General features: G+C 53.7%; 3 protein-coding genes across 10 annotated transcripts; 2 read left to right on the top strand and 1 right to left on the bottom strand.

The window, feature by feature from the left end:
- Nucleotides 1-175: 175 nt before the first annotated feature.
- CD37 (CD37 molecule) lies at nucleotides 176-5761 on the top strand. 4 transcript variants are annotated; one of them, XM_059151657.1, is made up of 9 exons: nucleotides 176-325; nucleotides 994-1068; nucleotides 1190-1262; nucleotides 2132-2256; nucleotides 2356-2430; nucleotides 2963-3067; nucleotides 3691-3927; nucleotides 4298-4381; nucleotides 5374-5761. In XM_059151657.1, the coding sequence occupies exons 2-9, from the start codon at nucleotides 1000-1002 to the stop codon at nucleotides 5449-5451; spliced, it is 846 nt and encodes a 281-aa protein (XP_059007640.1). In that variant the 5' UTR covers nucleotides 176-325; nucleotides 994-999; the 3' UTR covers nucleotides 5452-5761. The 4 variants fall into 4 exon arrangements, with proteins under 4 accessions (XP_059007640.1, XP_059007639.1, XP_059007638.1 ...); XM_059151656.1 differs by having other exon boundaries at nucleotides 184-325; nucleotides 914-1068; XM_059151655.1 differs by lacking the exon at nucleotides 176-325 and adding an exon at nucleotides 528-725.
- On the bottom strand, nucleotides 5751-20508 carry TEAD2 (TEA domain transcription factor 2). Of its 4 annotated transcripts, none has more exons than XM_059151650.1 (13): nucleotides 20409-20508; nucleotides 18482-18719; nucleotides 18114-18178; nucleotides 17562-17624; nucleotides 16417-16428; nucleotides 16086-16193; nucleotides 15924-15982; nucleotides 12923-12987; nucleotides 11834-11982; nucleotides 8831-9004; nucleotides 8092-8253; nucleotides 7262-7414; nucleotides 5751-6526 (listed from the first exon to the last, which is right to left on the bottom strand). In XM_059151650.1, the coding sequence occupies exons 2-13, from the start codon at nucleotides 18711-18713 to the stop codon at nucleotides 6413-6415; spliced, it is 1356 nt and encodes a 451-aa protein (XP_059007633.1). In that variant the 5' UTR covers nucleotides 18714-18719; nucleotides 20409-20508; the 3' UTR covers nucleotides 5751-6412. The 4 variants fall into 4 exon arrangements, with proteins under 4 accessions (XP_059007633.1, XP_059007637.1, XP_059007634.1 ...); XM_059151654.1 differs by having other exon boundaries at nucleotides 8131-8253; XM_059151651.1 differs by having other exon boundaries at nucleotides 20369-20463.
- Nucleotides 19763-26040, top strand: DKKL1 (dickkopf like acrosomal protein 1). Of its 2 annotated transcripts, none has more exons than XM_059151660.1 (5): nucleotides 19763-19908; nucleotides 22079-22253; nucleotides 22773-22913; nucleotides 23036-23128; nucleotides 25643-26040. In XM_059151660.1, exons 2-5 carry the CDS (start codon nucleotides 22098-22100, stop codon nucleotides 25952-25954), a joined length of 702 nt encoding a protein of 233 aa, XP_059007643.1. In that variant the 5' UTR covers nucleotides 19763-19908; nucleotides 22079-22097; the 3' UTR covers nucleotides 25955-26040. The 2 variants fall into 2 exon arrangements, with proteins under 2 accessions (XP_059007643.1, XP_059007642.1); XM_059151659.1 differs by lacking the exon at nucleotides 19763-19908 and adding an exon at nucleotides 21639-21816.

Raw genomic sequence — 26040 nt, 5'->3', positions numbered from 1 at the left:
CAGGTCTGGAGACAAGCAAGCAGGGGCAGACATAGATCTAACTGTCAAGGTCCCGGGTTCAATCCTAACTCCTCCCCAGCCTCCCCCTCTTGGGGCCCCAGTGCAGATGCAGGAAGTACTGCTAGAGGCTCAGCTTCCTCTCTGGGTGTTTAGGCACTGCCCAGCCACCACTCCCCCCTTACTCCCAGGGACCTTCCCACTGGGGGCACTGCAGCACTTTCACTTCCCCCAGGTGCCCAAGCCCTGCCCTAGCATGCGGGAGCACTGCACTCTACACTTGTTGCCAAGAACAGGATGCAGACTCTGAGAGGGGGCCCATGACAAGGTGGGGGCACATAAGCAGAGAAAGGACTGGCCTGCAGAGAGAAGGGGCCAGAGAGAGGGAGGAGATAGATGCGGGGGGGTGGGTGCGGTTTGCGGGGAAGGGAGGGCAGGGAGGGACAGAGACCCAGACAGAAGGGAACAGAGACCCAGAAAAGGGAGAACAAGAGGCTGAGGGCTGGGAAGGGGTGGGGTGGGGGGACAGAGAGAGATGCAGAGACGGCAGAGCTTAGCAGGCAGTGAGGTCAGAGTGTCTGTGAGGTCGGCTGCTGTCCAGGGCTGGCCTGGGGTCCTGGTGCCCAGAGTAGGTGGATGCAAGGAGCTCAGCCTGAACCATGGAGACCTGGGAGGGAGTACCCAGCGTGTCCTTGGTGCCCAAAAATTCCAAGGCCCCTCCAGCACAGGTGTGTGTCCCAGTGGGGCAGGTGAGGGAGGCAGGGGGGGCACAGAAACAGACCAGAAAGCCACCTCGCCTGTAGAGGGAGGGGGTGGGGCTCCACTGCTGGCGGGGGGTGGGGGGGGTGGGGGGGTTGCCGCGGAGAGACTTCCTCTTTCTCTGTGTTCTTCCTTTCTCCCTCTCTGTCTCTCACAGCTTCTGTCTTTCTGCTCGTCTCCTCCGGGCCCAACACCTCTTCTCTTCTGTCCCTCCCACGGGCTGCTGACCCCTCTTAGGTGAAGATGTCGGCCCAGGACAGCTGCCTCAGCCTCATCAAATACCTCCTCTTCGTTTTCAACCTCTTCTTCTTCGTGAGTTGCCACATGGCTGCCCAACCCAGCCCCAGCCCCTGCCCCAGCCCCCTGACCTGATATACCTTCCCCAGTCCCCCTCGCCTTTGCCCACCGCCATATTCCCATCTCCTCTTGCCAGGTCCTAGGCAGCCTTATTTTCTGCTTTGGCATCTGGATACTCATTGACAAGACCAGCTTCGTGTCCTTTGTAGGTGAGGGGGCCAGGGCCATCGGGGAGGGCCTCCTGGAGCAAGCATGACCTGGTCTGCTCCCAGGTGACGTCCTAGGGGGTCTCCCTTGTCCCAGGTTCTGTTTCACAGCCTGCCACTGCTCTTAGCCCCTGCAGTCTTCCTCTGGCAAATGAATTGTGCATATGAATGATAATAAAAAATGGTAATAGCCATTTCTCAGGCACTTCCTAGGCGGTGGAGCTCATGCAGATGACTATCAGACCCTCCCACAGACCTTCCCCTCTCTTGAAGTTCAGAGAGGGGATGTCATTTACTGGATGTTACACAGCAAAGAAGTAGAAAAGCAGAAAGAACACTAATAATAATAGGAGAGTCGTAATAGAATAATAGTCACGATCCTAATGGTTCAGATTTAATAAGTGTTTGCCCTGTATTGAGGACAGTGTTGAACGCGTGCCTCCCATGTGTCTCTTAAAATAACCCTAAGGAATAGAGATCTTTTCCTGGCCCTCAGGGAGGTTTTAGTGATCCAATGTCACAGATCAAGTGATGGGACTGAAACTGCTGGGGGTGAAGAGGCGCAGGTGGAGGAAAGAGACTGAGAGCAAGAGGAAGAAACGGCCTCCAGAGAGAAAGGGGACAGAGATCCAGAGCAGAAACAAAGAGCAGGGGGGTGGGGGGCGCAGAGACTCAGAAGGGACAGAGTCCCAGAGAGAAGAAGACAAAGAATCCCAGAAGGAGAGGAATAGAGACTCAACATGTGGCAGGGACAGACACCCACAGAGTTCCCCAGAATACTGCTCCCCAGTTGAATGGCTGTGTGGGTGGGAAATGGGGCTTCCTGGAGCTGTGCGCCTGAGCACCATGTCACCACCTCTCACCTCCCCCAGGCTTGTCCTTCGTGCCCCTGCAGATCTGGTCCAAGGCCCTGGCCATCTCAGGAATTCTCACCATGGGCCTTGCTCTCCTGGGCTGTGTGGGGTCCCTGAAGGAGCTCCGCTGCCTCCTGGGCCTGGTGAGTCCCCTGTCCACATCCCCCCTCAAACAGAGCCCTGGCAGCCTCTGTATCCTGGTGGGGGGGCGCTCAGTCTGACCTCTCCACTCTGCCCACCAGTATTTTGGGATACTTCTGCTCCTGTTTGCCACGCAGATCACCCTGGGAATCCTCATCTCCACACAGCGGATGCGGGTGAGCTTGGCTTCCCCTCCCACACTCCCCCCAAATGTATGGGGGTGGTGGAAAAAGAGAGAAACAAAAGCAGACACAACTGACAAGGACAAAGGGAAATAACAGTGACAGGCAGAGGAAGACAGAGAGAGACAGGGACACAGAGAAGACGCACAGGAAGATAGAGACAAGGAGATTCAAAGCAAGATCACGACGACGCGGATGGAGGAAAACAGACATAGCAAGACAGACAGAGATCCAAGGGGAAACAAACAGAAAAAAAAAAAAAATGGGGGGAAAAACGGGTGCCTCCCAGAGAGACAGAGACCTAATGAGAGACCGTGGGAGATAGCGGGGGAACAGAAGGACGGTAGAAACGGGCAGATTTTGAGGAACAGAGACCTAGCTAGCCATTCAGTGAGAAATCGAGAGCGCCTTCAAACCGCTCGGGGACCCCTTGGGACTGAGAAAGCCCGGAAGTAGCTGGACTGGGTAGGGGCAAACCCGGGTGGAAACCCAGCCTCACAATCCAGCCTCACTCTCCGCCTCGTAGCTGGAGCGGAGGGTGAAGGAAATCGTGCTGGAGACCATCCAGAACTACCGCTCGCGTCCGGAGGAGTCGGCGGCGGAGGAGAGTTGGGACTACGTGCAGTTCCAGGTGCGTGAGGTCCCCGCTTGCCCAGATGCTTATCCCTCCTTCTAGCTCTGGGATTCTGACGTAGCTCTGCCCCCTGCCCCAACGAAGCGGGTGTGGGGTAGGGTTACCTTCTGGTAACCCTACCGCACCCCCAATGTCACCCCGCCCCCAGAAGATAGCCGAACAGACTCGTGTGGCCATTTCCCTCCAGCTCCCAGACCCTGGAGAGGCTCCGTTTTCTGCCCCGACAAGACTTCGCCCTCAGTCCCAAGGCCCTAGCGTGACCCAACTCCCTGATCTTTAGTGACTCTGGCCCCAGGGGACCCGGCCCACGTGAGACTCCATTCCCTGGTTATTCACGTGGCCCTGCCTTCCCATCAAAATGTCCCCTACCTAGGCTGAATTGCACTGCCCACCAGTCTTCTGCAGCTCCTCCCACAGCCCCAGGTGGCCCGTGATTCGTCTCTCCCAACCCCATGTTCCCCTAATGCCCCCAAGCCTAGCCCGCCATCCCCCCGCCGTGCCCACTATCTAGCCCTCTGCTCCCCAACACGACCTCATACACATCATCCAGTCCCCTGAAACCCCAAATCATCTTGAATCCCTCCAGTCCCTGTCCCTTTGACTCCCGTCCCTCTTCGCAGCTGCGCTGCTGCGGCTGGAACTCTCCTCGGGACTGGTTCAGTATCCCCAGCCTCATCAGCAACGAGTCGGAGGTGCATCGCGTGCCCTGCTCCTGCTATAATTCATCGGCGACCAATGACTCCGCAGTCTTCGATAAGCTCTCCTTCCCCCAGTTCAGCCGGCCCGGACCCCTGGCGCGGCCCCGGCACAGTACTGACCTTTGCGTGGTTCCTGCAAACAGCAATATCTACAGCGAGGTGGGGAGGGCTTGGAGCCCGCTAAAAAGGGGAGCGCCCTCTGCGGGGGTAGGGCTGCGGTCTGGGCTTGCTTCCCCCGGGAGACGGAGCCGCTGGACTAGGGAAGGGTCTGAAGGGTGGGGCTATGAGAAAGGGGCACATCAGGAGGGGTGGGGGGGCCCTAGGAGGGACCCGGGTTGTAGGGGCGGGGCCTAAAAGAAAAGGCGAGGAGGGTGGGACCAGGCGAGTTGGAGACTAGAGAACCCTACTAACTAGAATGAGAGGCGTCGCTTGAAAGAGGGGTGAAGGCTAGGCTAAGGAGAACAGTGGGCACGGGCTTGAGGGCGAATCCCAGAAAGACCCTACTTTTAACTTTATCCCACATTCCCAGGGCTGCGCGCGGAGCCTCCAAAAATGGTTGCACAACAACCTCATCTCCATAGTGGGCATTTGTCTAGGTGTCGGTCTGCTTGAGGTAATTTGGTCCAGCCCCCACTCGCAATTGGCCCTACAATCCCTAGATGGCCCTACCCCAAACACCTGGGAAAGGGGCAAGCCTAGAGCATCAGCCCATTCATATTCTCCTGCCTCTCCGCCTGCACGCGGGAGACCTACCCCTTGCAAGCCCCGATTGGCTGCACGCAGGAAGTAGGCGTTCCCTCCCGCCCTTGCGAAGCTCTCATTGGCCCTCCTTAGCGATCCTGCCCCCTGCTCGTGGCCGCAATATCCCTCCCCTTTCCCTGCAGGTGAGTGTGGCGGGGCTGAGCCTGCTACTCTTGCGCAGGGCGCTCCGCCGGGAACGCCAGCGGCAGGTGCTGGGCGCCTGTGGTTCGAGCCCCGGGCCTGGACCTAGTGCTGATGGCGGCGGCGGGCGCTGTGGTGCACTGAGCAGCAGCGGGCGTAGCGGCGGTCTGTGGGGTGGCTGGGGCATGGCGGATGCCTGTCCCAACTGGGGGGACAAGTCCCCACAGGGCAAGCTGCCCGTGGCCCTGGGGCCCTGGCCGCTTTGGGATCAAGACGAGGAACAACCTGAGACCGGGAGCGCGGGCGAGGAGGTGGAGGTCGAGGTGGAATTAGCAGCCGAGCAGTGAGAAAGACAAATGAGCCTCCAGAATAAAGTACCCTGGGCTAGCTCCGGATCTCACTCCTTCCCAAACTTTGAACCTGCGCTAGACGCAGCTGAATACTCCCTACCCCACCCTGTTCCCTTTCTTTCCATCCTCCCCACCCCCCGCATCTTTGGTAGTCTACCCCAAGCCCCCAAATTCCCATCCCTGACCCACCTTTCTCAACCTGGCTGAGCTCCCCCTCTAACCTCACCTTTCTCCGCCCCTCCCGAATCTCCACACTTAATTTTCTTCCCCTGGCACTACCCCCTTTTTCTCCCTCGGAACACCCACCATCCCTACCCCAGTACCCCTCGCCGGACCCTGTGGACCTCTCTGACCAGGTCTCCTTTCTCTATAGCTCAGCTTCATGACGCTCTCGATATTCCTGTGCAGAAACCTGGACCAAGTCTACGACCGGCTCGCTCGGTACCGCTAGGCCCCAGTCTCTTCCCAAAGCCCTGCCCCGTCCCCTTCAAGTGCCCTAGGGGCTTCCCTGTGGTCTGTAAATATTTGTTCAATCCCCAGTTTGCCCCAACTGCTGAATCCTCCACCTCCTCATTTCCCTGGGGGACTCAGATGTCTGCCTGCCCAGCTGCTGTCACCTCTCCCGCGGGACCTGGGGCTTCCGGCCACCAGCTTCCTGTCCCCAAAGATACCTCATTTCCTTGCCTCATCTTTTGGCTTACCACCTCCCACAGGATTATTTTCACCCAAACCCCAAATAAATCCCCTGCGTTTTGGTAAAATAGTTTTATCCTCTGTCAAAACACAAACCAACACACTTTGCGGGCGAGGGGAGGCAACACAGTATATAGCCTACATCTTGTTGAGAAGAGAGGATGAGATTTAAAAGCCTCACCCCACTGTTTGTCCAGCTGAGAAAAAGTCACGACCCTAATACCCACTTATAAATATCTCTTGTTATATTAAAAAAAAAAATATTTTCAGGGCCCACCTGGCTCTGCTCCTGCACAAAGGGTTAACCTTCAATATTTGATCTCAAGGTCACAGGGTTAGGTTTGGTAAAGAGAGGCAGATTGGGAAAGGGGAGGGGGGTGCTGAAAAAACAGAGGGACAAACCAACATACTTTCTAAGACCATCCAAAAACATCCAGAACCAAGCTGCGGGAGGGCGCCTGTTAGAGACTGAGAAACCAGTGCTGTACTTCGGGGCTGTCTCACTTCTGTCCCCAGTCCCTGATGATCTGGAGCCATCTGTCCTTTTCAGACACCACCGTGAGGTCCCAATATCAGGATCCATCTTTTCAACTCACCCCCCAGCTTGTAAGGTCCTCTCTAACACAGAGCAGCCCCCTCCCCAAATGAGCATGAAGTAAGCTGGAGGTCTTTCCTGGGAGGAGGGTAATCTGGGGGGTGAGTCATTTTTGGGTCCCCTTTTAGTCTCTGACCAGGCGGTAAATGTGATGCTGGGCCCCCCGCTCACTGGTGGACACCTCAAAGACATAGGCGGTGCAGAGCAGCAGCTCCTGGGTGTCTCTGTTTGTCACCACCTGCCAAGGAGGCCAAGAGAAAGGGTTTGTGCACAAAAGGGAGAGCAGAGACTACTGTGCCCTTCCCGGGGTACCACAGGATACCTAGGAAAGAGGTACCACAGGATACCTAGGAAAGAGGTCCCCACCATATCACATTCCCTAGGTCAAGGGGATGCCTGACATGTCCAATTCCCCATCTGAGCGTCGGCAGTGAGGGGCCTCCCATTGGATGGCATAGCAAAGTTAACCAAAGTAGGGGTGCGTGGGCGACTCAGCTAAGCGTGCAACTCCTTGTTTCGGCTCTGGTAATGATCTCATGTTCTGAGATCGAGCCCCACATTGGGCTCTGTGCTCAGGGTGGAGTCTACTTCATATTCTCTCTCCCTTCTCTCTTCAACTCTCTCAAAATCTCCAAAGTTAACCAGAGTTCAGGGGGATCCCACCATATCATGTCCCCTGGGCTAAGGTTAGGTTCCCTGTGAAACGGGGGCTTGTCCCTTAAACCAAGAATCCACCGTGGGATGCCCTCTAAGTCCGTTTCCCCAGTGAGGGGGAATCCCCCTAAATGAGAGTGCTGTGGACTCCCCACCACATCAGTTTCCTGGGTAAAGGGGTCCCCTAAACAAAGGCTCAACTGTAGGCTCCCCCTGTGTCACGCCCCCGCCCCCATGCAAGGGTCCCTGGGCCAAGGGGCCATTGTAGGCACTCCCCACCCCATTGCTTGCCCTGCTCGGCCCAGCCCCAGTGCCTCACCTGGAGGATGGTGAAGTTCTCCAGGACGCTGTTCATCATATAGCGCTCAGGCAGCTGTCGCAGCTTGTGCAAGAAATTCACCAGGTACTCACACATGGGTGAACGCAGCAGGCGGTACACAAACCTCCCGTCCTCCAGCTGGGCACGCTCCGTCTGAACCAGGGTGGGGGGCGCAGAGTGGGCAGGGCAGTGACCCAGAGACACAGGGCTTGCCCCAGGCACTCTGTGCCTCTCCAATGCCATGCCCACTCCCCACTACCGTCATCCCCACCATCACTCCAACTGTGGTATGGCAGAGATGGGACCTGGACCCATGGGTCCTCGATTTGGGATCCCTGAGCCTGCAAACGAGGGACCCCTCCAGCCTCTCAAAACTGTGCTCTGACCCTTTTGAGACCTCTGGACTGCTCTGACCCCCAGGCCCTAAGATACCCTCACACCCTCCAAAGACCCTCCCCTCCACTAGGTCTCCAAACTGTACTTGACCTCTGAGTTCAAGACCCCTCAGGCCCTCAGCGATCCCTCAGTGCGACCCCCGAACCTCCTTGCCCTACAGATTCCTCTATACCCATAAGACCCTTTTGAATCTTAGTGACTATAAATCTCCGTACCACACATCATCTCTGAACCCTGAAAATAGCCCCTACATGTGACTTGGGGACACAATATCAGCTCTAAGCCCATGCATGAATGAAAACCCCAAAGATGATAGGACAACTCCCCACCCCAAGTGCAGGAGCTATTGTGGCTCTGATCCCTTCAGTCTGTACCCCAAAAGTGGCATGTGTCTGGGCGCTCACCTGCCCAGAGCTCCACCCCTCCAGCCTCACCTCCACCTTCTCCACCACTTGCTTGCCAAAGGAGCAGACCTTGGAGGAACAGGTGAGGGTCATGTGCTCCAGGCTCTCGTACTGGCTGCTCACTCCATAGAAGCCTCCACTGCTGCCGCCGGTCCCTACCTCCTCGCCACTCGGGCCCCAGTTCAGGTCCGCCTGGGGGGTGGGGAGGCACAGGTAGATTCCTTATAAATGATGGGAACTCTTCTCAAGTGGGAATTCTGCTCCATGGCCTGGTTTCCCCCACAGCCCTGCAGCTGCCTACCAGCCCTGCAGCTGCCTACCCCTCCTCTGCATTCAAAGCCCGGTGTATCCATGGGCCTGTTTCTGGAAAACACCCACCCTTCAATTGGTACTAGAGAAGCCTGGCTCCCTGAAATGGTCCTGACCCTCTCTCTCCAGTAATAGTCCTCCCAACAGAGGAGAACAAGAATTCAATTTTCTTCTCCTGAAGCCCCCAACTCGGGAGTTCAGCCCCTTCCAAGGCCCTGGTTATTAAGGAGGCAGGTTACTCACTAGTAACCTTCCCCTCCCCACCCCTTCATGACCCTGGTCGTTAAGGCAAGTGGCTACTCCCTAGCAAAGGGGCCTGGAGGCCCAAGTCCTATCCATCCCATCCTGGGGGTAAAACTGCTTGTTGTTCCCTGTTCCAAAGGGGGCTTACGCTCTGAGCATCCCCTTCCATGGGAGACCACGTGACTTGCAGGCACTTTGTTTCGGCAGCAGAACTCACCCAGAACTTGACCAGGAAGAAGGCATGAGGAGGCCCACGATCATACAACTCCCGCAGGCCACCCTTTTTCTCAGGGAATTTGTCATAGATCTGCCGGACGTCCACACTCTCGAGGGGGGGTGCTCCAGGGCTGGGGCAGTGCTGGCTGATGTGCACGAACAGGTGCCTCTGGTACTGAGAAGAGTGGGCCATGGGTGAGGAGTGGGAGATGGGCTGCACCCTGGGTGCTCACTGCCCCCAGCTCCCACGAGCAGATTCACACTGTCCACCCAGACACTGGGCCTGACTCCCAAGCACTGTCGCCCTTCCCTTCTGTCCCACGGCACCTTAGTCCCCAAGTCCTGTCCCCTGCTTTCCATCCCCACAGCCCCATCCTCTCCACTCTCTCCCCAGCCTCCACCCTGGCCTCCCAGGCTCCAATCTCCACTCTTCCGGTCATCCCTCACAGATCCCCACAGCTGACCGTGGACCTCCCCTGCTCACAATCTCCCTGTGGCTCCCCAGAGCACCTAGGACAAACCCCACACTCCTTTAACCTGGCCCTACACTGAATAGGTGGTCCCAAATGTTCAATCAATGGATGGTTAGATAGATGGATGGAATCCACTTAGCCCACAAGACCCCCGACCTGTCCCCAATCTTATCACTTTCTGTCCAGATTTTAAAATCCTCATACTTTCCCCATCTTCTTTTGCATTACAAATCTTCCCTCCATCCTCCAAGGCCCAAGTCTATGCAAATCTGCCTCTTCCTGGAAGCCTCACTTGATCACAATCAGATGAGACTTCTCATTTCTATAGTTCCCCATCACCCTCAGGACAAAGCCTAGATCCCTCAACTTGGCAATGCCAGCTCCTCCAGAACTGGCACCTGCCCACCTATCTGCAGCTGCACCAGCTCCCATACGTTATTGGACTATGTGTTTCCCTGAATACTTCATGCTGCTTTCATCTCTGTACCTGCAATATAAAGTTCAGCACATGGCAAACTCCTACATAACCCTCAAAGCCCAACTCAAATGTTGTCATTTCAGGGAAGCCTTGACTAACTTCCCAGGCAGAATGACTCCTCTGGGGAATGCTTGGGTGGCTCAGTTTAAGGTTAAGCGTCTGCCTTGGGCTCAGGTCATGATCCCAAGGTCCTGGGATGAGTCCCACAATGGACTCCTTGCCTGCTTCTCCCTTTGCCCACACTCCTGCTTATGCTCTGAAAATAAATAAACAGAAATTTAAAAACAAAAAAAAGTCTCCTCTCTACACCCACAAAAACTTGAGCTTCCCCTATCCCAGCACATACTCATTGTTCAATGGACATCTATTGGGAGACCTACTGTGTGCAAACACTATTTTGGGCCATAGGGCTAGAAGACAAAGTCCCTAACATCATGGGGATGGGGTTCTCCTGGAGTCTACTCGCAAAGATAGGTAATTTTAATAAAAATCAACCCACAGATAATATAAATTTCAGAGTGATGAACGCTATGAAAAAAAATTCCCAATAAAGAATAGTAAAGCAGGGGCGCCTGGGTGACTCAGTGGGTTAAAGCCTCTGCCTTCGGCTCAGATCATGATCCCAGGGTCCTGGCATCAAGCCCCGCATTGGACTCTCTGCTCAGCAGGGAGCCTGCTTCCTCCTCTCTCTCTCTCTGCCTACTTCTGATCTCTCTCTGTCAAATAAATAAATAAAATCTTTTAAAAAAAAAAAAAAAGAATAGTAAAGAAGTAGAGCATGATGGCAGTGGTTATTTTCCATAAAACAGTCTGGGAAAGCCAATCTGAGAAGATAAGCAGAGGCCTGAATGAATGGAGAGAGACAGTGGCGGTATCTGTGAACACATATTCAAGGTGGCAAGAACAGCAGATGCAAAGGCCTTGATGTGTGTTTGAGAAAAAGCATGGAGTGTTTGAGAAAAAGCATGGAGGCCAGTGTGACCAGAGGAGAGTGGGCAAGGATATAAGGGCAGGAGGTGAGGACAGAGCAGGAATAGGAATCAGATCATGTAGAGCCTTGTGGGCAACTGAAAGGACTTTACCTTTGCTCCAAGTGAAATGAGAGGGTTTCAACTTGGGTTTTTTAGGACCACCATACACAGCAATTGGTGTTTATGTGGCTGTGGCAGAGCCTGCTAAGTGTTCACAAACTCCCCATTCCTTTTCCCACAGTTAAACTACACTTCCCAGACTCCTTTGCAGTGAGGTGTGGCCATATGACTAAATTCTGGCCAATGGGATGTGAGCAGAACCTGATAGTTGCCACTTACAACCCAGACCCATAAAAAGTCTGCAGGATTTTTTGGTCTCTCCCTTCCACCATCTGCTGGCCAGATGCAGGGAATCCAGCAGCAGATTCTGAAGCCCTAGAAAACGTCAGAACCACAAAACGGAAGGAGCCCGAATTCTCTGAATCACTGCGTGGAAGGCTCCTACTTGAACACCTACACGGAAATGTTACATGAGTGAGAAACTGGTGTTACATTCATTTCCTGAAAGTTAAGGTTATTTCTGCGAACAGTCAACCCACCATGACTAATATGCTATCTAGCTCTATCCTAGCCCAGGAAACGCTCAAGTCTAGAAACAGGATCTACTCTTCCAGGTTCCCAGTCTCCACCACAATGCCTGGCACACAGCAGGCCCTCAAAAACGTTTACTGAATGAACAAGCAATGACCTGGCAAGTTTCTCTGACCTTCCCAACCGTGACCCCACGACCATCCAGTTCCTCCACGCTAGCAGTTCTCAAAGTGTGGTCCACAGGCCAGCAGCATCAACATCGCCTGGGAGCACGTTAGAAACGCAAATTCTCAAGCCCCATGCCGACCTATCGAATCAGAATTTGAAGGTAGGGCCCAGTAATCTATGTTTCAACAAGCCCTCCATGCTATTCTGAGACATGCTAAAGTTTGAGAACCAATGCTTTACCCTTTCCCTTCCTATCACCCTCTGTATTCCAACCTCCAGCCCCTGCCCTCCCCGGCCAGTGATGATTCTAAAATTGCACTCACAGAATCAACTGCATCAGGAGGTTCCACAAAGGCTGAGAACTCCACCAGCTGCAACCGGGCAGTGCCCAGGGCCCGAGCCTGCCACGCTGGGGGTGATGGGGCAGGTGGGGGCAGGGCAGGGGGTGACAGGGCTTGGGGGGGCTCGTACCCTAGAAAGAGAGAAAAAAAAAGGACAAAAATCCTTAATGTGTATTGAATACATAGAGCACTCTTCTCTCTTGCCTGCCTCCGCTTAGAAGCTAAAAAAGCTAAATACTCACTTTCCCAGCCTCCCTTGCAACTAGAGATGGCCATGTGACACAGTCCTGGCCAATGAGACGTTAGGGGAAATCTGCTGAGGGGCTTCTGAGAAGGAGTTTCTTCCTGAATGAAAAAGACAGAACTTTGGGAGGAGAAAGCTTTTGGCCCTGGTCAAGTCCTGCTTGAGACATGATGCCTGGAATCACAACAGCCATCTTGGGACGTTAAGAAAGAGACCAAGGGACCTATACAAATGCCAGTCCCAATATCGCTGAGCTGCTGAGACAGCGTAAGAGCACCCCGCGTCCAGACTCTTTGTTATATGAAATTATTAAGGCCTTTATTAATTAAGGCACTATTACTTTGGGCATTCTGTTACTTGTAGCCAAAAGCACTGCGATTTGATGAAATCTGTGGAACCCTCAAGTTCTCTTTCACCAGTGTGTGTTCTTAGGACCACATCAGCCCCTGGATCCAGGCATGCCTGAAGCCGTCCAGCCACTCCTGAAATAGCAGTTACCTAAACCAGTAAATTCCTTTTTTTTTTTTTAAGTCATTGAGCTTGATTTGATTTTCTGCACTTGCATCTGAAAGAATCTTGACAAATACACCTTCCCCATGTCTTCCAGGCTAGCACGCGGCAGAACACAAATCCAGTGTGTCTGAATTCAGAGGCCATGATCTTAACCACTACAAATTCTATCACTCATCTTTCCATACCCCCTGCAAGATTTGCCTCAGATCTGGACCTCTGTAGAAATGCGTGCCCTGATCAGTGGAAGGTGAAGAAAAAAGCAGTTGGGGTTGGGGAGAGAGGGGAGACAAGGCAGGTATAGAGCAGACTCTTACCTGGGAGGTCAGTAGATGGGGGGGTCAGTGACAAGGAGAACGGTGTCTGTGAGAATGGCTTCACGCTGAGGGAGAAAGGAAGCTGGGGGTCAGCAAGGTAGGAAGATAACTGTACCAGCTAAGGTTTACCAGGGACCATGCCAGATCCTTTGCTAGCACGTAATGTGCAAAAGTTCACAGAATCCTCACACCCTAGGAGGTTAGGTGCAATTATTCCTCTTCCCATTTTGCATAGGAGGAAACTGAGGCACACACCATCACAGAGCTGGGGCACAGAGGAGCCTGGGCTCAAATCCAAGTCAGTCCCTACTACAGAACCTGTGGTCTTGTTGACAACATTTCAGTGCCTCTCACAAAATGGCAGAAAGAGAAGAGAAACAGGATCTCAGGAGGTGGGGAAAGAACACAAGGGAGAGCCAATGTGGAGAAAGAGGAGGGTAAGGAGAAAATGACCAAGGGTTACGAGATGGGACATCGGTCCAATGTCCAGGGTGGGGAAGCAGTGTAACAGAGTCTACATGTCCAATCTAGACTCTGTCCAATCCAACTTCCTTCAGTGATGGACATGTTCCGTATCTTCACTGTCCAGTACAGTAGCCATTAGCCACCTGTTGCCACCAAACACATGACACGTGACTACTGAGCACGAATGTGGCTAGAGTGCCCAATGGACTGAATTTTTAAGTTAATTTTAATCGACTTAAAATTCAGTGACTGCATGAGGCTAGGGACCGTGGTATCTGACAGCCCGGCTCTAGAGGCCAATTAGCCATGGGTAGCTGAGGAGATGATTGAGACTGAAAGGTCGGAGGCCATGGAGACAACACTTGGGGTCAGAGGTCAGGAAGAGGTCAAGAATCAAAAGACAAGGGGCACCTGAGACTCTGGACCTCAGTGTTATGGATTCAAACCCCACATATGGTATAGAGATTACTTAAAAATAAAATCTTGGGGCATCTGGGTGGCTCAGTGGGTTAAGTGCCTGCCTTCAGCTTGGGTCATGATTCCAGGGTTCTGGGATCAAGCCCCACATCAGGCTCCTTGCTCAGCGGGGAGTCTGCTTCTCGTTCTTCCTCTGCCTACTGCTCCCCCTGCTTGTGTTCTCTCTCTGTCAAATAAATAAATAAAATCTTAAAAAAAAATACTTAAAAAATAAAATCTTAAGGGGCGCTGGGGTGGCTTAATCAGTTAAGCGTCTGACTCTTGATTTTGGCTCCAGTCATCATTTCATGGGTCATAAGATGGAGACCCATGTTGGGCTCCCTGCTCAGCATGGTGTCTGCCTGAGAGTCTCTCTCTCTCTCTCTCAAATAAATAAAAATAAGATAAAGCAAAATGAAATCTTAAAAAAAAAAAACCTAAAAATAAAAAAAAAGAGTCAAAAGACCAGAATCAGAAAAAGACACAAATTCCAGGGACTTTCAGACCCCTCACTCCCAGGGGCCTTGCCCTCGTACTCAGCATCCCCATTCTGAAATCTAAATTCCAGGACCCTACCTACTGACTTAATCTCATATCATCAAGGCTGCTGGCCAAACACCACCTCCTCAGACAGGCCCTTCTTGACCCCTGACTAAAGAGGGCACAAACACCTTGTTTTATTTCCCACATTGATTCTTTTCTTATGAATGCTTATTTGTTTATATGTTTATTGTCGGTCTGCGCACCCACCCCCTTCCTGGACCCTGCTCCAAATATGGAAGATCCATGAAGGCAGGGATCCTGTCTAACTTGTTTAATCCTGTGTTCCAGTGTAAGCAGAGGACCAGGCACTTAATAGGTTCTCAATAAACATTCAACTGACTGGCCAGTGGCTGAATACATTTTCTCATTTCCTGAAACTCACCAAATTTTCCTACCTCAGGGCCTTGGCACATGCTGTGTTGACTGCCTAAAATATTACCAACCCCCATTCTTCACCTGGCCACGTCCTATTCTGCCTTCACCATTACTTCTGCACAGAAATCCCCAGGATTCTCTCCCTTAGCCCAGAACCTGTTGCAGTTCTTCAGAGCACATCACATTCTCTTTCATTTTGTGTTTAGGTGGGTGATGATTTAATTAACCTTCATCTCTCCCTTTTGGCTATCAGCTCCCCTACAGGTGGGACCCCAGTGCCCAGAGCAGTGCTCGCTGACCCACCCCTCCTTCCAGCTTAGCCCCCTCCTTGCAAGCCTCCAATTCCTTCTGCCTAGGGGACTTGTTCTGACCCTTTCCTGAGTCCCAGCACCTCATAGGGGAAATTTCTTCCCTCCCTGGAAGCTGGATCCCACAGCATGGTCACTTCACTTGTCACCCCCAACACCACTCCTCACGGTCTTGTGGCCACATGGCCCCCCCAACGCCCCGCCTGGATCCACTGGCTCCTCTCTGGACTGAAAACTGCCCTTCCCATGAGTCTCTGGGGCCTGTTTCTCTTCTTCCAGGCAACAAACACATTCTGTCACCCTCAGGGCTCTCTCAGGGCTGAAATGGACATTCCCATGTACCTCGGGGACCCATTTCCTTCCTTTTGAATCTGAGGGAAGACACCTGCTCTCCCCTCAGGCCTAAGAACATCCCTACAGGATGAGAACACGCCTTCCCATGAGCCTCTGGGACCACCAAATCTCACTGGAATGCCATTTTCCCCACGGACATCCTCCCGTCCCCGCACATTCACCCAGTCCCACACTAAGCTCCTTTCTTCTCCAAACCTGCTCCTCCCCCAGGTCACCCATCAACAGACTGTCACCAATCCCAGTCACCACCAGACCCTGGGCACTATCCTTGCCTCCCCACTCCTTCTCAGCCCGTGAAACCCCTTCTCTGGACTCTCTATGTCCTGCCCCCCCACCCCCTAGTATCCCAAGTCAAGCCTCGTCCTCCTCTCCAGACCCTCACCCCAGCCTCCTCTCCAGGATTCAAATCCAGATAGCTGCCTACAGAAGCAGGTTAAGAAATGTCTCTCTAGAGGGAATGGGGGAAATGGGGGTGATGAGCCAAAATAGAGAGTACTCACTCTGGAACATTCCAGGGAGGGCCAGAGCCCCCTGACCAAAACTGGAAAAGCTCTGAAGCCTGGAAAAGAGACAAAGAAAGGGGGAGTGGGGGGTCACTCAGTGCCTTGTTGAAACCACAGCCCACCCCCCTCCAGTTCTGAGCCCCACAATCTCTCAGCCACCTGAGGACCAGCAGGGCCCAGTTTGGCCTGCAGGGAAGGTGCTGAGATGAGCTGGGCTGAGGACATGGTGGCCATGGTCTGGAAAGCCTTGTCCTTGGAAACCTGGTCCTAGAGGAGAAGTTGAGGTCCATGTTAATGGGGAATCCCAGTCGACACAGCAGGGTGGGTCAACGCCAGGGAGGGCAAGCATGGGGAGATGCAGAGATGGGGAGTCCAGGCAAAGGATTGGGGGAGGGCGCAAATCTTTCTTCTGTGGCCCCCTGCCCCTCCTGGCCCCCTCAGGCATGTCTGGGGTAAAGCAGCGGGTGGGAGGAGGGGCAGGGGGACTTACCACATTCAAGGCCTGCCCGTGGGGGTGGGGGAGGGTGCCAGAGGAGGAAAGAAAACACGACTTAGGAAGTGAGGCCTGGATTCTCACCTTCCTGCCCTCCCAAACCCTATAGTTTCACCATCCTGGGCTGAAAAATGGGAGGAAGGAGAAGCAAGGATGAATATGGAACAGGAAGTAGAGGGGCCCAAGCCTAGAGGGGAAAAGGAGTTCCTATACCCAGAATAAAGGACAGTATACAGTATAAGGGTTTCTAGGTCCAAAAAAGAGCTGGAAGTGAAGGTTTCTGGATATGTAGGCAACAGGAAGTGAGAACTTCAGACCCAGAGGGATACACAGTGGACACTTCCTAGCCCACACAGGACAGAGATGGGACCATGAGGTCCAGAAAAGACCAGAAGTGAAGGTTTTTTGGATCTGGAGAGAAAGCAGAGGAAGGCTTCTGAGTATTAAAAAAAAGAGGGGGGGACAGGAAGTCATGGTCCCCATATCCAAAAGAAGAGAAGGAATAGGCAGAGAAGACCCCACACCCTAGTGGGGAAGAAAATGAGGGTCTCGGGCCAAGAGGAAACCAGAAATCCAGCAGATGAAGAAAAAGGATGTGAAAATTGCCAAACAAAATGAAGATTTCTGGACACAGAAATGACAGGCAAGCCACGTGGGGACCAAAATTGGGAAGATGAGCCAAAAAGAGATGAAGAGGAGGTCCTCATTGTACAAGAGGGGAAAGGGAGGACACCAGGAGGAGGAGAGGAAAGGAGAGGGAGAAGGAAGACAGCAGTAGCCAGAGGAGAGGCCCAACACCCTATCCTTCTTGCCTGTCCTGAGCTAAATCTCTGTCCCCTTCTCTCTACAAATCTCTTCCTCTCCCAGGACCTCTATCCACCCAGCTTGCTGGGCCACTAACCACCGGCCCCCGACTGGGATCTCTACTTCTTCATTCTGTCTACATCTCCATGTGACTCTGTACCCATCTCTGGTTCTCTGCTACCCACTCTGGGCCTCTCTGTCCCCCTTTCTCTGGATTTCTGTTGACCTCTCCTCTGGATCTCTGTCCCCTTCTCTCTGGGTCTCTGTATCCCTCTCTCTGTCCCCCACTCTCAGGGTCTCTGCCCGCTCTCTCTGGGTGTGTCTGCCTCACTCCATACCTTGAGCTTGGACTGGATTTCCCTTGATTTCCTTCGAGCCAGAACCTGGATGTGACTAGAGACCTGGGGGTAGTGACAGAGAAGCAGACTCAGGACAGAGCCACTGGCCCCTTGAATTCCCTCTGCCTTCCCACCCTCCAGATGGCCCCCAGAGCTCCCAGAACATGAACGATGACGAACGCACAGAACAAGTTAGCTATCTCAGGCACATGCTAACACAGACGTGTCCACAGAGGCTAGTCTCTTCTAGCCACTTACACAACTGATCTCCCCCAGACCCAGCAAATCCAGGCCTCCTTTCCTTTCCTCATCTTCTCTCTTTGGATCTTTCAGTCTCTCTACCTTAGTCCCTGTTGCTAACACAGCTGCTAAGAGATCCAGACCGAAACAGGCACAGCAGAGCAAACTCACAGAGGTGCCAACAAGACAGACAAAAAAACATGAACCAGATCCTCCTTGAACCTGAACCTGCCCATCACAGGATGCTCACCCACCCTCACCCCAAAAAGACAAGCCCACCCCAGAGAGAGGCCCACAAGTCAGTCCTGACACCTGTTTGCGAGTTCGGGTCTTCCCTGTTCTCAGCTTGATGTAACGGGCAATCAGCTCATTCCGACCTGAAGAGTCAAAGACGGGACAGAGTTAGACTTTCATGGGACCTCTCAACACACACCACACCAGGGAAGGAGAAGTAACAGTTGCCAGAGGTCTGCAAGCAAGCCAGCCTACAGATCATCCCAGCTCTGTGGGAGATTTCCTGCCGCAGGCTTTGGAGCCGGGCTGCCAGGTTCAAATCCCAGCTCAAGCAAACCACTTTACCCTTCTGTGCCTCAGTTTCCTCATCTGTGCCAACAGCGATGCCAGCTGCTACTTGAGTCTTAATCAGCGGGGGCCAGGGAAAAAGAGAGGGGCTGACTCACCATACATCTTGCCTTCATCAGACAGGATGATTTTCCGACGGCCACATGGTGGGTAGATGGCCAGGGCCTCCTGGAAGCTCTGCTCTATGTCCGGACTCCACACTCCTTCTGCATCCGGGCCCCCATCACCCCCAGCCCCCTCGCTGCCGCCGGTGCCCTCCTCACTTCCTTCCTCACTTCCTGTCCAGCCACTGCCATCGTCCAGGGGGGCCCCAGCCCGGGGTTCCCCCATCTGGGCCTGGAGGAACACAGAGCTCAGCAAGGTGCCTCCCCCCACCCCGCCCTCGCCCCCCCCAAACCACAGAGAGATGCAGGGCAGTGAGGGCTCCAATTGCTGGGTCTGAGGGAGGAGAGGGTGAGGGGGCCTGGATTTCTGGGTCTGAGGGAAGCAGGAGGCTGAGGGCCGGGACTCCTAAGTCCTGCAGAAGGGGGCTCGATTAGGGTTAGGGACAGCTGAGGGCGAGAGTGTCCTCTGTGTTTCCAGGGGAGCCTGGGGTGTGGTGAAGTCCTGAAGACCCCCAAGTAATGCCTGGGGCGCATGGCACATGAGGGCCGAAGCTTCGGGTATGGATTACTGGTTTGAAAGAAGACAGGAGTCGGGGCCTAGTTGCAGGGAAAGGAGCTGTGGATGAGATCTTCTCAGTCCCACCCCAAGAACAGGTGCTAGGATGTGAACAGCAGCTGCCAGAAAAGAAGGAGGAGGGGCCCCAGCCCTAGTAAGACTGAGGGGGAGGGGGCGTCCAGAGAGAGAGGGACAGAGACCCAGAGATCACGAGACAGACTTCCAGAGATGGGGAGACAGAGATCCAGTATCGGGGGACAGACACCCAGAGAGTGGAGGCAGAGAGACCCAGAGAAAGAGGGGGACAGAGGGCCAGAGAGAAGGGGACAGAGAGCCAGTGAGAGGAGGGACAGAGACTCAGGGCAGAAACTCAAGCCCAGACCAGGAAAGACCCACAGAACCACAAACTGGGGGGCAAGGGCGCCCTGCCATCAGGAGAGCCAGAACAAAGGGCCCAGGCGTCCCCTCCCCCAGTTTCGCACAACCCCCATCTGGGGAGGGGCTGGCCGGCAAGGGCGCCTCCCCTCTGGCCCTCGGCCCCGCCCCTTCCCTCCCCTCCCCCTGCGCCGTGGGCTCGGATCCAACTCAAGTTCCCAGTGACTTTCCGGAGGCCAGGAACAGGGGAAAACTTTTTCCAATACAGTCAGATCCCGCCTCCCGGGCGGCTCCACGTCTTCCACAGCTTTCCCAGGACCCCAGAGTCCAGGCTCCCATCCCCCTCCTCTCTCGGACCCTGGAGCCCAGGCCGAGACAGACAAAGACCCCAGGCCGAGTCCAGTGGCGCTGAGGCGTTCAGGACCCCCGTAGGCCCAAATCCCAGCCCAGCTCTCCCCCATGTGGCCAGACAAAGGGACGGAGGAGCCGGGTAAGAAAGATCCCTACTAATTTCCCGCCCCAGGCCCCAAACTTCCGAAGAGACAAGACTGAAGATCCAGAAAGCACTGTAGCCCGGCCCTATGCCACCCCGGAGGCCTCCTTTCTCCATTAGGAGGATCAGGCGTCCACAAATGACACACAGAAACCAACTCGGTCAGAAACACGCACGGGGTCCTTTCTCACTTCATACCCACACCGCCGCATACACTCGCACCCACCGGACACAGCCGCCCAAGTCCCCAGCCCTCACCCACTCCCGAGCGCACAATCCCAAACTCAGACCCAGCAAGAGACACCCCAACTCCGGCGAAAGTTCCAACACCTCACTAAGACTCGGTCCCAAGCGCAAACTCGGGCCCGCGGGCAAAAAGAGGGCGCCAAGCAATTCACAGACCCTCCCGCAAACACCTCAACTCATAACTCGTAGCTTCCCACCCCAACTCACACACCCCAAAGCTGGATCCCCGACTCCCGCCGGCGCCTTCCTACCTCCCGGCCTGGGGCTGGGGAGCCGCGGGCGGGCGGGGCTCTGCGAGGAGAAAGTTGCCCGGGAGCTTTGTTTGGGAAAAGTGGGAGGGACCGGAGGGGGGGGGCGGGCCCGGGCGCCGGACACAGGGAAGGGGGATCCGAGGGTGACAGTTTGGAGGAGGATTTTTGCTTGGCAAAGGTGGAGTCTAGCTTAGGCTTGGTAGGAACTTCGGGATTCGGATGCTTGCGTCTCTGGAGTGGAGAGAGATGGGGGATCCGGACTCCCAGATTCCAGGGAGGAGGTTGATGGGGGCCAAGAAACGTAGGTCTGAAGGAGCAGGAGTCTGGGAGCCTGGACTTTTGACTGCTCTCTAGTGTGTTTGTATGTTGGGGATGTGAGAATGATAAGAACACAAAAGATCTTTTCTGTTCAGCCTCAAATATAGTTTTGAGGATTAAGGTATGTGAGGGTGGGCTTCCCGTGACTTTGCCAGAGTTGAGAGGCAGGCGAGAGGACCGGGAGTTTATTGGAGCGCCACGGGAGTGCAGATTCTTGCAAACAAACACACGCGGTCAGTGGACTGGGGTGGCAGCTGTCCCAAACCAGGAGAGACCGTCGAAGCCCGAGCGGAGAGGAGCTAGGGCCCCGACTCCTGGGTCCCTTAAAGAGGAGGTGTTGGATGTTTAAACTCAGGGAAATAGAGGGGCCTGGGGTCCGGACTCTGGGACCCTAAGGCGAAGGGAGCCTAGATTCCGGGCTCCTTGGAAGGTGGAACACAGGGCTAAATTTAAGTTTCCAGGGAGGGTGGGCTTTTTAGTGGAACGGAAGAGGGCTCCCGTTCAGCGTCCCGACATGGCACTCTGTTGAATGCAGAAATCGTTTCAAATCCCAAAAATTCAGAGGAAAATACAAATCGAGGGTAGATGAACCACAGTGTTCAGACTTGGGTACTGGGAGCCGAAGAATGGAACTGAGGGGTCTGGCTGCGAGACCTGGGGCACAGAGGACTGGCCCACGTGTGGGGGCACGGCTCTAAATCAAAGGGCATTGCCATCTGAACTGGAGTGGGGCACAAGGGCCAAGATCCGAGAATACAGGCCACACTAAGTCTTCAGGCCCGGGTCACCCGGCAGGGGCATGGTCTGACGGTGGGTGTGGTTAACGGTTGGGGCGTGGTCATAGGGCGTGACCACCCAATAGAGGACCTGGCTCTTGAGTGAGGTCAGCAGATGGGGCGTGGTCAGATAATTGGGGCGAGGCTAAGGCTCGCGGAGCTCACCCAACGCTCCAGGTATCCCGCCTGGGCTCGAGGCCAGAACTGTTTGGATTTAACAGTCCGTGGACCGACGGCCGGAGTCTGAGTCCGGTGACCGGACTGTAGTCTAACATAAGGCGGGACCCAGGAGAAGGGGCGGGGCGTGGGAGAAGGTGAGGAATGAGATCTGGGTATGAATGTGGGCGAAGAAGAGGAATGAGATCCGTTTGTGAGGCAGCACCCTGAGGAGCGAGCCTGGGTGGAGGGGCGGGGCCTGACGCGATGGAGGCGGTAGGGGACAGAAGGACGGAAGAGGGGCTGTGGGCGGGGTGTGAGGAATTGCTGGGGCCAAGGATGATGGGAAAGCAATGCTTGTCTTGGGTGGGGGCGTGACCATTTAGGGGCGGGGACTCTGACCCCCTACCGCTGCCACAGCCTCCCGGCCCGCCCCGCAATGTGGCAACCTCTAGTCCTGCTGCTGCTGGTCCCTTCTGCCCTGGTGCCCCCCTCCACTGCAGCCCCGATCCGCGATGCTGATGCCCAGGAGAGCTCCTCAGGTTTTCTAGGCCTTCAGAGCCTAATCCAAGGCTTCACCCGGCTGTTCCTGAAAGTGAGCAATGGCAAGGGTTGGGGGTAAGAAGAGGTAAAGAGGAGAGGGACGGGGGCAGATGGGGACTGAGGGATGGAAGGGGTCCGGAGAGACCGAATGGAAGACGGGTTGAGTCCAGGCGGGAAGAGAAGGAGTCAAAGGGACCAAGAGAGATCAATAGAGAGTGACAGGAAGACCGAGGGATAGGAAAAGAGGGAGGAAATCAAACAGAGAGGGAGATGGGACAGAGACAAAGACTGATGGAGAGAGAGACTCAGAAGGAGAAGGGGATGGGGCCACAGAGACAGTAGGCTGAGGGCGGGGAGGAGGGAGCAAAAATAGGAAGGTAATGAGACAGAGCCCAGGACAGGTGGGTGATGGGGCAGAAGGTGACCTAGTTAGGCGCTAAGGGTCAGAGGACAGAGAGAGAAGGAGCTGGGTGGTATGTGGGGCAAGGTCTCAAGGACATCCTGGTAGGGCTGCAGCTTTACTGGGGAGTCTTGAGGCCCAGCAGATCAATGGTCCCTCCTCTGGCCCAAGGATGACTTGTTGCGGGGCATGGACAGCTTCTTCTCTGCCCCCATGGACTTCCGGGGCCTCCCCAGGAACTACCACCAAGAAGAGAACCAGGAGCACCGGCTGGGGAACAACACGCTCTCTAGCCACCTCCAGATTGACAAGGTGCCTGTGCCAGGAAGTCCCTCCTGGAGTCTCCCCACAATCCCTCATTCTGCAGTATCAGTGGGGAGGAGGGCAGAGGCAGGAAGCGGTTTTGCTCTCACTCTCTCCTCCTGTTCTCACAGGTGACAGACAACAAGACAGGAGAGGTGCTGATCTCTGAGCAGGTGGTGGCATCCATCGAGCCAGGAGAGGGGAGTTTGGAGGGTGACTGGAAGGTTAGGACATGCCCCTTACAAAAACGTCCAAGCCCAAACATTTTCTGCAGTCTAGGAGAAGATGACACTTCCATTCCAACTGCTCAGCACCTTCTCTCCCTGAGCCTCAGTTTTATCATCTGTCAAAGGGACCAACGAGCTCTCAGAAATGAGGTTTACAACCTCAGTATATTTCCCACTCACTTTGTAAACCCCAGAGAGTTCTGTAAACCAAGAAGTGCCTTTAATTCTGCATGCCGGGTAATCTTCACCCTTGTAAACCCCAAAGTGTGTTTTTATCTCAAAGTACTCTGCAAACCTCCAAGATTTTTTAATCTGTCCCAAAGGGCTAGGCAGATCTCTCTCTCATAAACTTCAAAATGTGATCTTTCATTCCAGAGTGTTTGATGAACCCCAAATGCTTTGCGTTGCTCACCTTTATAAACTTCTTAAGGGAGATTCTAGCCACAAAGTGCTTATTTTCTTATCCTAAAACGTTTTAAGAACCCCCAAGCACTTGGCAAACCCATAAGGGTCTTCTACACTACCCCCCAGGTCTATATTTTTAAATTTCCGAATCAACAGAAGAGTTGAAAAAAGACATAATGCAGTAAACCTGTATTCCCTTTTCCATAGAGCAAGATTTCTTAACCTTGGCACCATTGGCATTTGGGGCTGGATATTCTTTGGTTGTAGGGGCTGTCCTATGCCCAGCAGGATGTTTATAAGCAACACTACCTCTACCCGCCAGATGGAAGTCGCGCCCCCTCCCCCACCAGTTGTGACAACCAAAACCATCTGCAGACTTCCGTTGAGAACGACCGGCCTAGATACACCATTTGTGAACATTTTACCACATTTACTTTTTCTTTACTTTTTCACTTTTGACAGTTTTATCTGTGACAGTAAATTACGGACATCACGACACTCCACCCTTAAATTCTTCAGTGGGTATCTCCAAAGAATAATGCATTCTCCCACACGACCACGGTACCATTTTTTTTAAAAGATTGTATTTATTTATTTGACAGACAGAGGTCACAAGTAGGCAGAGAGGCAGGCAGAGAGAGAGGAAGGGAAGCAGGCTCCCTGCTGAGGAGAGAGCCCGATGCAGGATCTCAGGACCCTGGGATCATGACCTGAGCTAAAGGCAGAGGCTTTAACCCACTGAGCCACCCAGGTGCCCCACCATGGTACCATTTTTTTTTTAAAGATTTTATTTATTTATTTGACAGAGAGAAATCACAAGTAGATGGAGAGGCAGGTAGAGAGAGAGGAAGGGAAGCAGGCTCCCTGCTGAGCAGATAGTCGGATGCGGGACTCGATCCCAGGACCCTGAGATCATGACCTGAGCCAAAGGCAGCGGCTCAACCCACTGAGCCACCCAGGCGCCCCATGGTACCATTTTTAAACCCGAGAAATTTAACATTGAAAATCACACCATTATCTCTATCAGTTTGCTAGGGCTGCCTAGCAAACTAATAGAGAACAAAGTAGAACAGTAGAATAGATTGGGCGGCTGAAACAACAGAAATGCTGCTTCCCAGTTCTGGAGGCATTCAAGGTATTAAAGGTCAAGGTGTCACGAGGGTTCCTTCTTTCTGAGGCTGTGACGAAGAATCCGTTCCACGCCTCTCCCCTAGCCTCTGGTGGTCTGCAGAAAATCTTTGACATTCCTTGAAATGCAGAAGCGTTCCCCACACCCCCAACCCTGCCTTCATCTTTCATGGCCTTGTCTCCTCTATGTCCAAATTTTGGACATGTGCACCTCTATGTCCAAATTTTGCCCTTGACATAAGGATACTGGTTGCATTAGATTTGGCTCATCCTAATGACCTTGTCCTAACGAAGTCTGCAGTGACCCTGTTTCCAAGTAAGATCACGTTCTAAGGTACTGGGAATTAGGAGTTCACCATACGAAAGAGGGTGGGGGCGTGGAGACAAAATTCAGCTCGTAACAATCTTCTACAGGACTCAGAAAAATGCTGCCTCTCATTCAGTAGTTCTAGATGTATAATTTGCTAATTTTTATATTCTAACAAGCTCTCAAATGTTGCTAATGCTGCTGGCCCACAGCCAACACTTTTGAGTAGCAAGGACCAAACAGACATTCAGTCCGTACTCAAATGTCCCAAAAGAAGGACCAAAAGCTGTCCCTAAGAGCTGATTTGGTTTTTGATCCAGGATTTGACTGAGGATCCCATGTTGCAACTGTAGTCATGCATCAGGAAAGCCAGGAGCTTTTAATCCCAAAGTGATTTGCACATTTCCAATTGCTTTCTAAACCTCAGAGTATGTTTAATCCTAAAATGCTTTGAAACCTCGGAAATGTGCTTTCAATCCCAGAGTATTCTATAAATCTCAGTATTTTTTATTCTAATACACTTGTAAGCCCCGTGCTTTGTAAACCACAAAATGAGCTTTAAACTCCAAAACTGCCCTGTCAGCGGCAAATTGGGCAGAGTATGCCAGTGAGGAGGTAGCATCTTGGGATTGTCATTTGGAGTTTGAGACCTCTCTGTCCCTCCTCCCCAGGTACCCAAGATAGAGGAGAAGGAGGCCTTGGTGCCACTCCCAAAAGCCGTCGACAGCTTCCACCCAGAACCCCATCCCCGAGTGGCATTCTGGATCATGAAGCTGCCAAGGCGGAGGTCCCACCAGGATGTTCAGGAGGGCACCCACTGGCTCAGCGAGAAGCGACACCGCTTGCAGGCCATCCGGGACGGGCTCCGAGAGGGGACCCACGAGGACAGCCTCGAAGAGGGGACCCAGGGCTCCTCCCACTCAAGGCTGCCTGCCCGGAAGACCCACTTCCTGTACATCCTCAGGCCCTCCCAGCAGCTATAGGGGTGGGATCAAGGGAACACCTGCATGTACCCTCCACCAGACCCCACCCCAAGCACCATATAGAAATAAAGTTCTTACATCTAGCA

This window comes from Mustela lutreola, chromosome 16 (assembly GCF_030435805.1).
Source record: "Mustela lutreola isolate mMusLut2 chromosome 16, mMusLut2.pri, whole genome shotgun sequence".
NCBI lineage: Eukaryota > Metazoa > Chordata > Mammalia > Carnivora > Mustelidae > Mustela > Mustela lutreola.
This window is presented reverse-complemented; position numbering and strand designations above follow the sequence as displayed.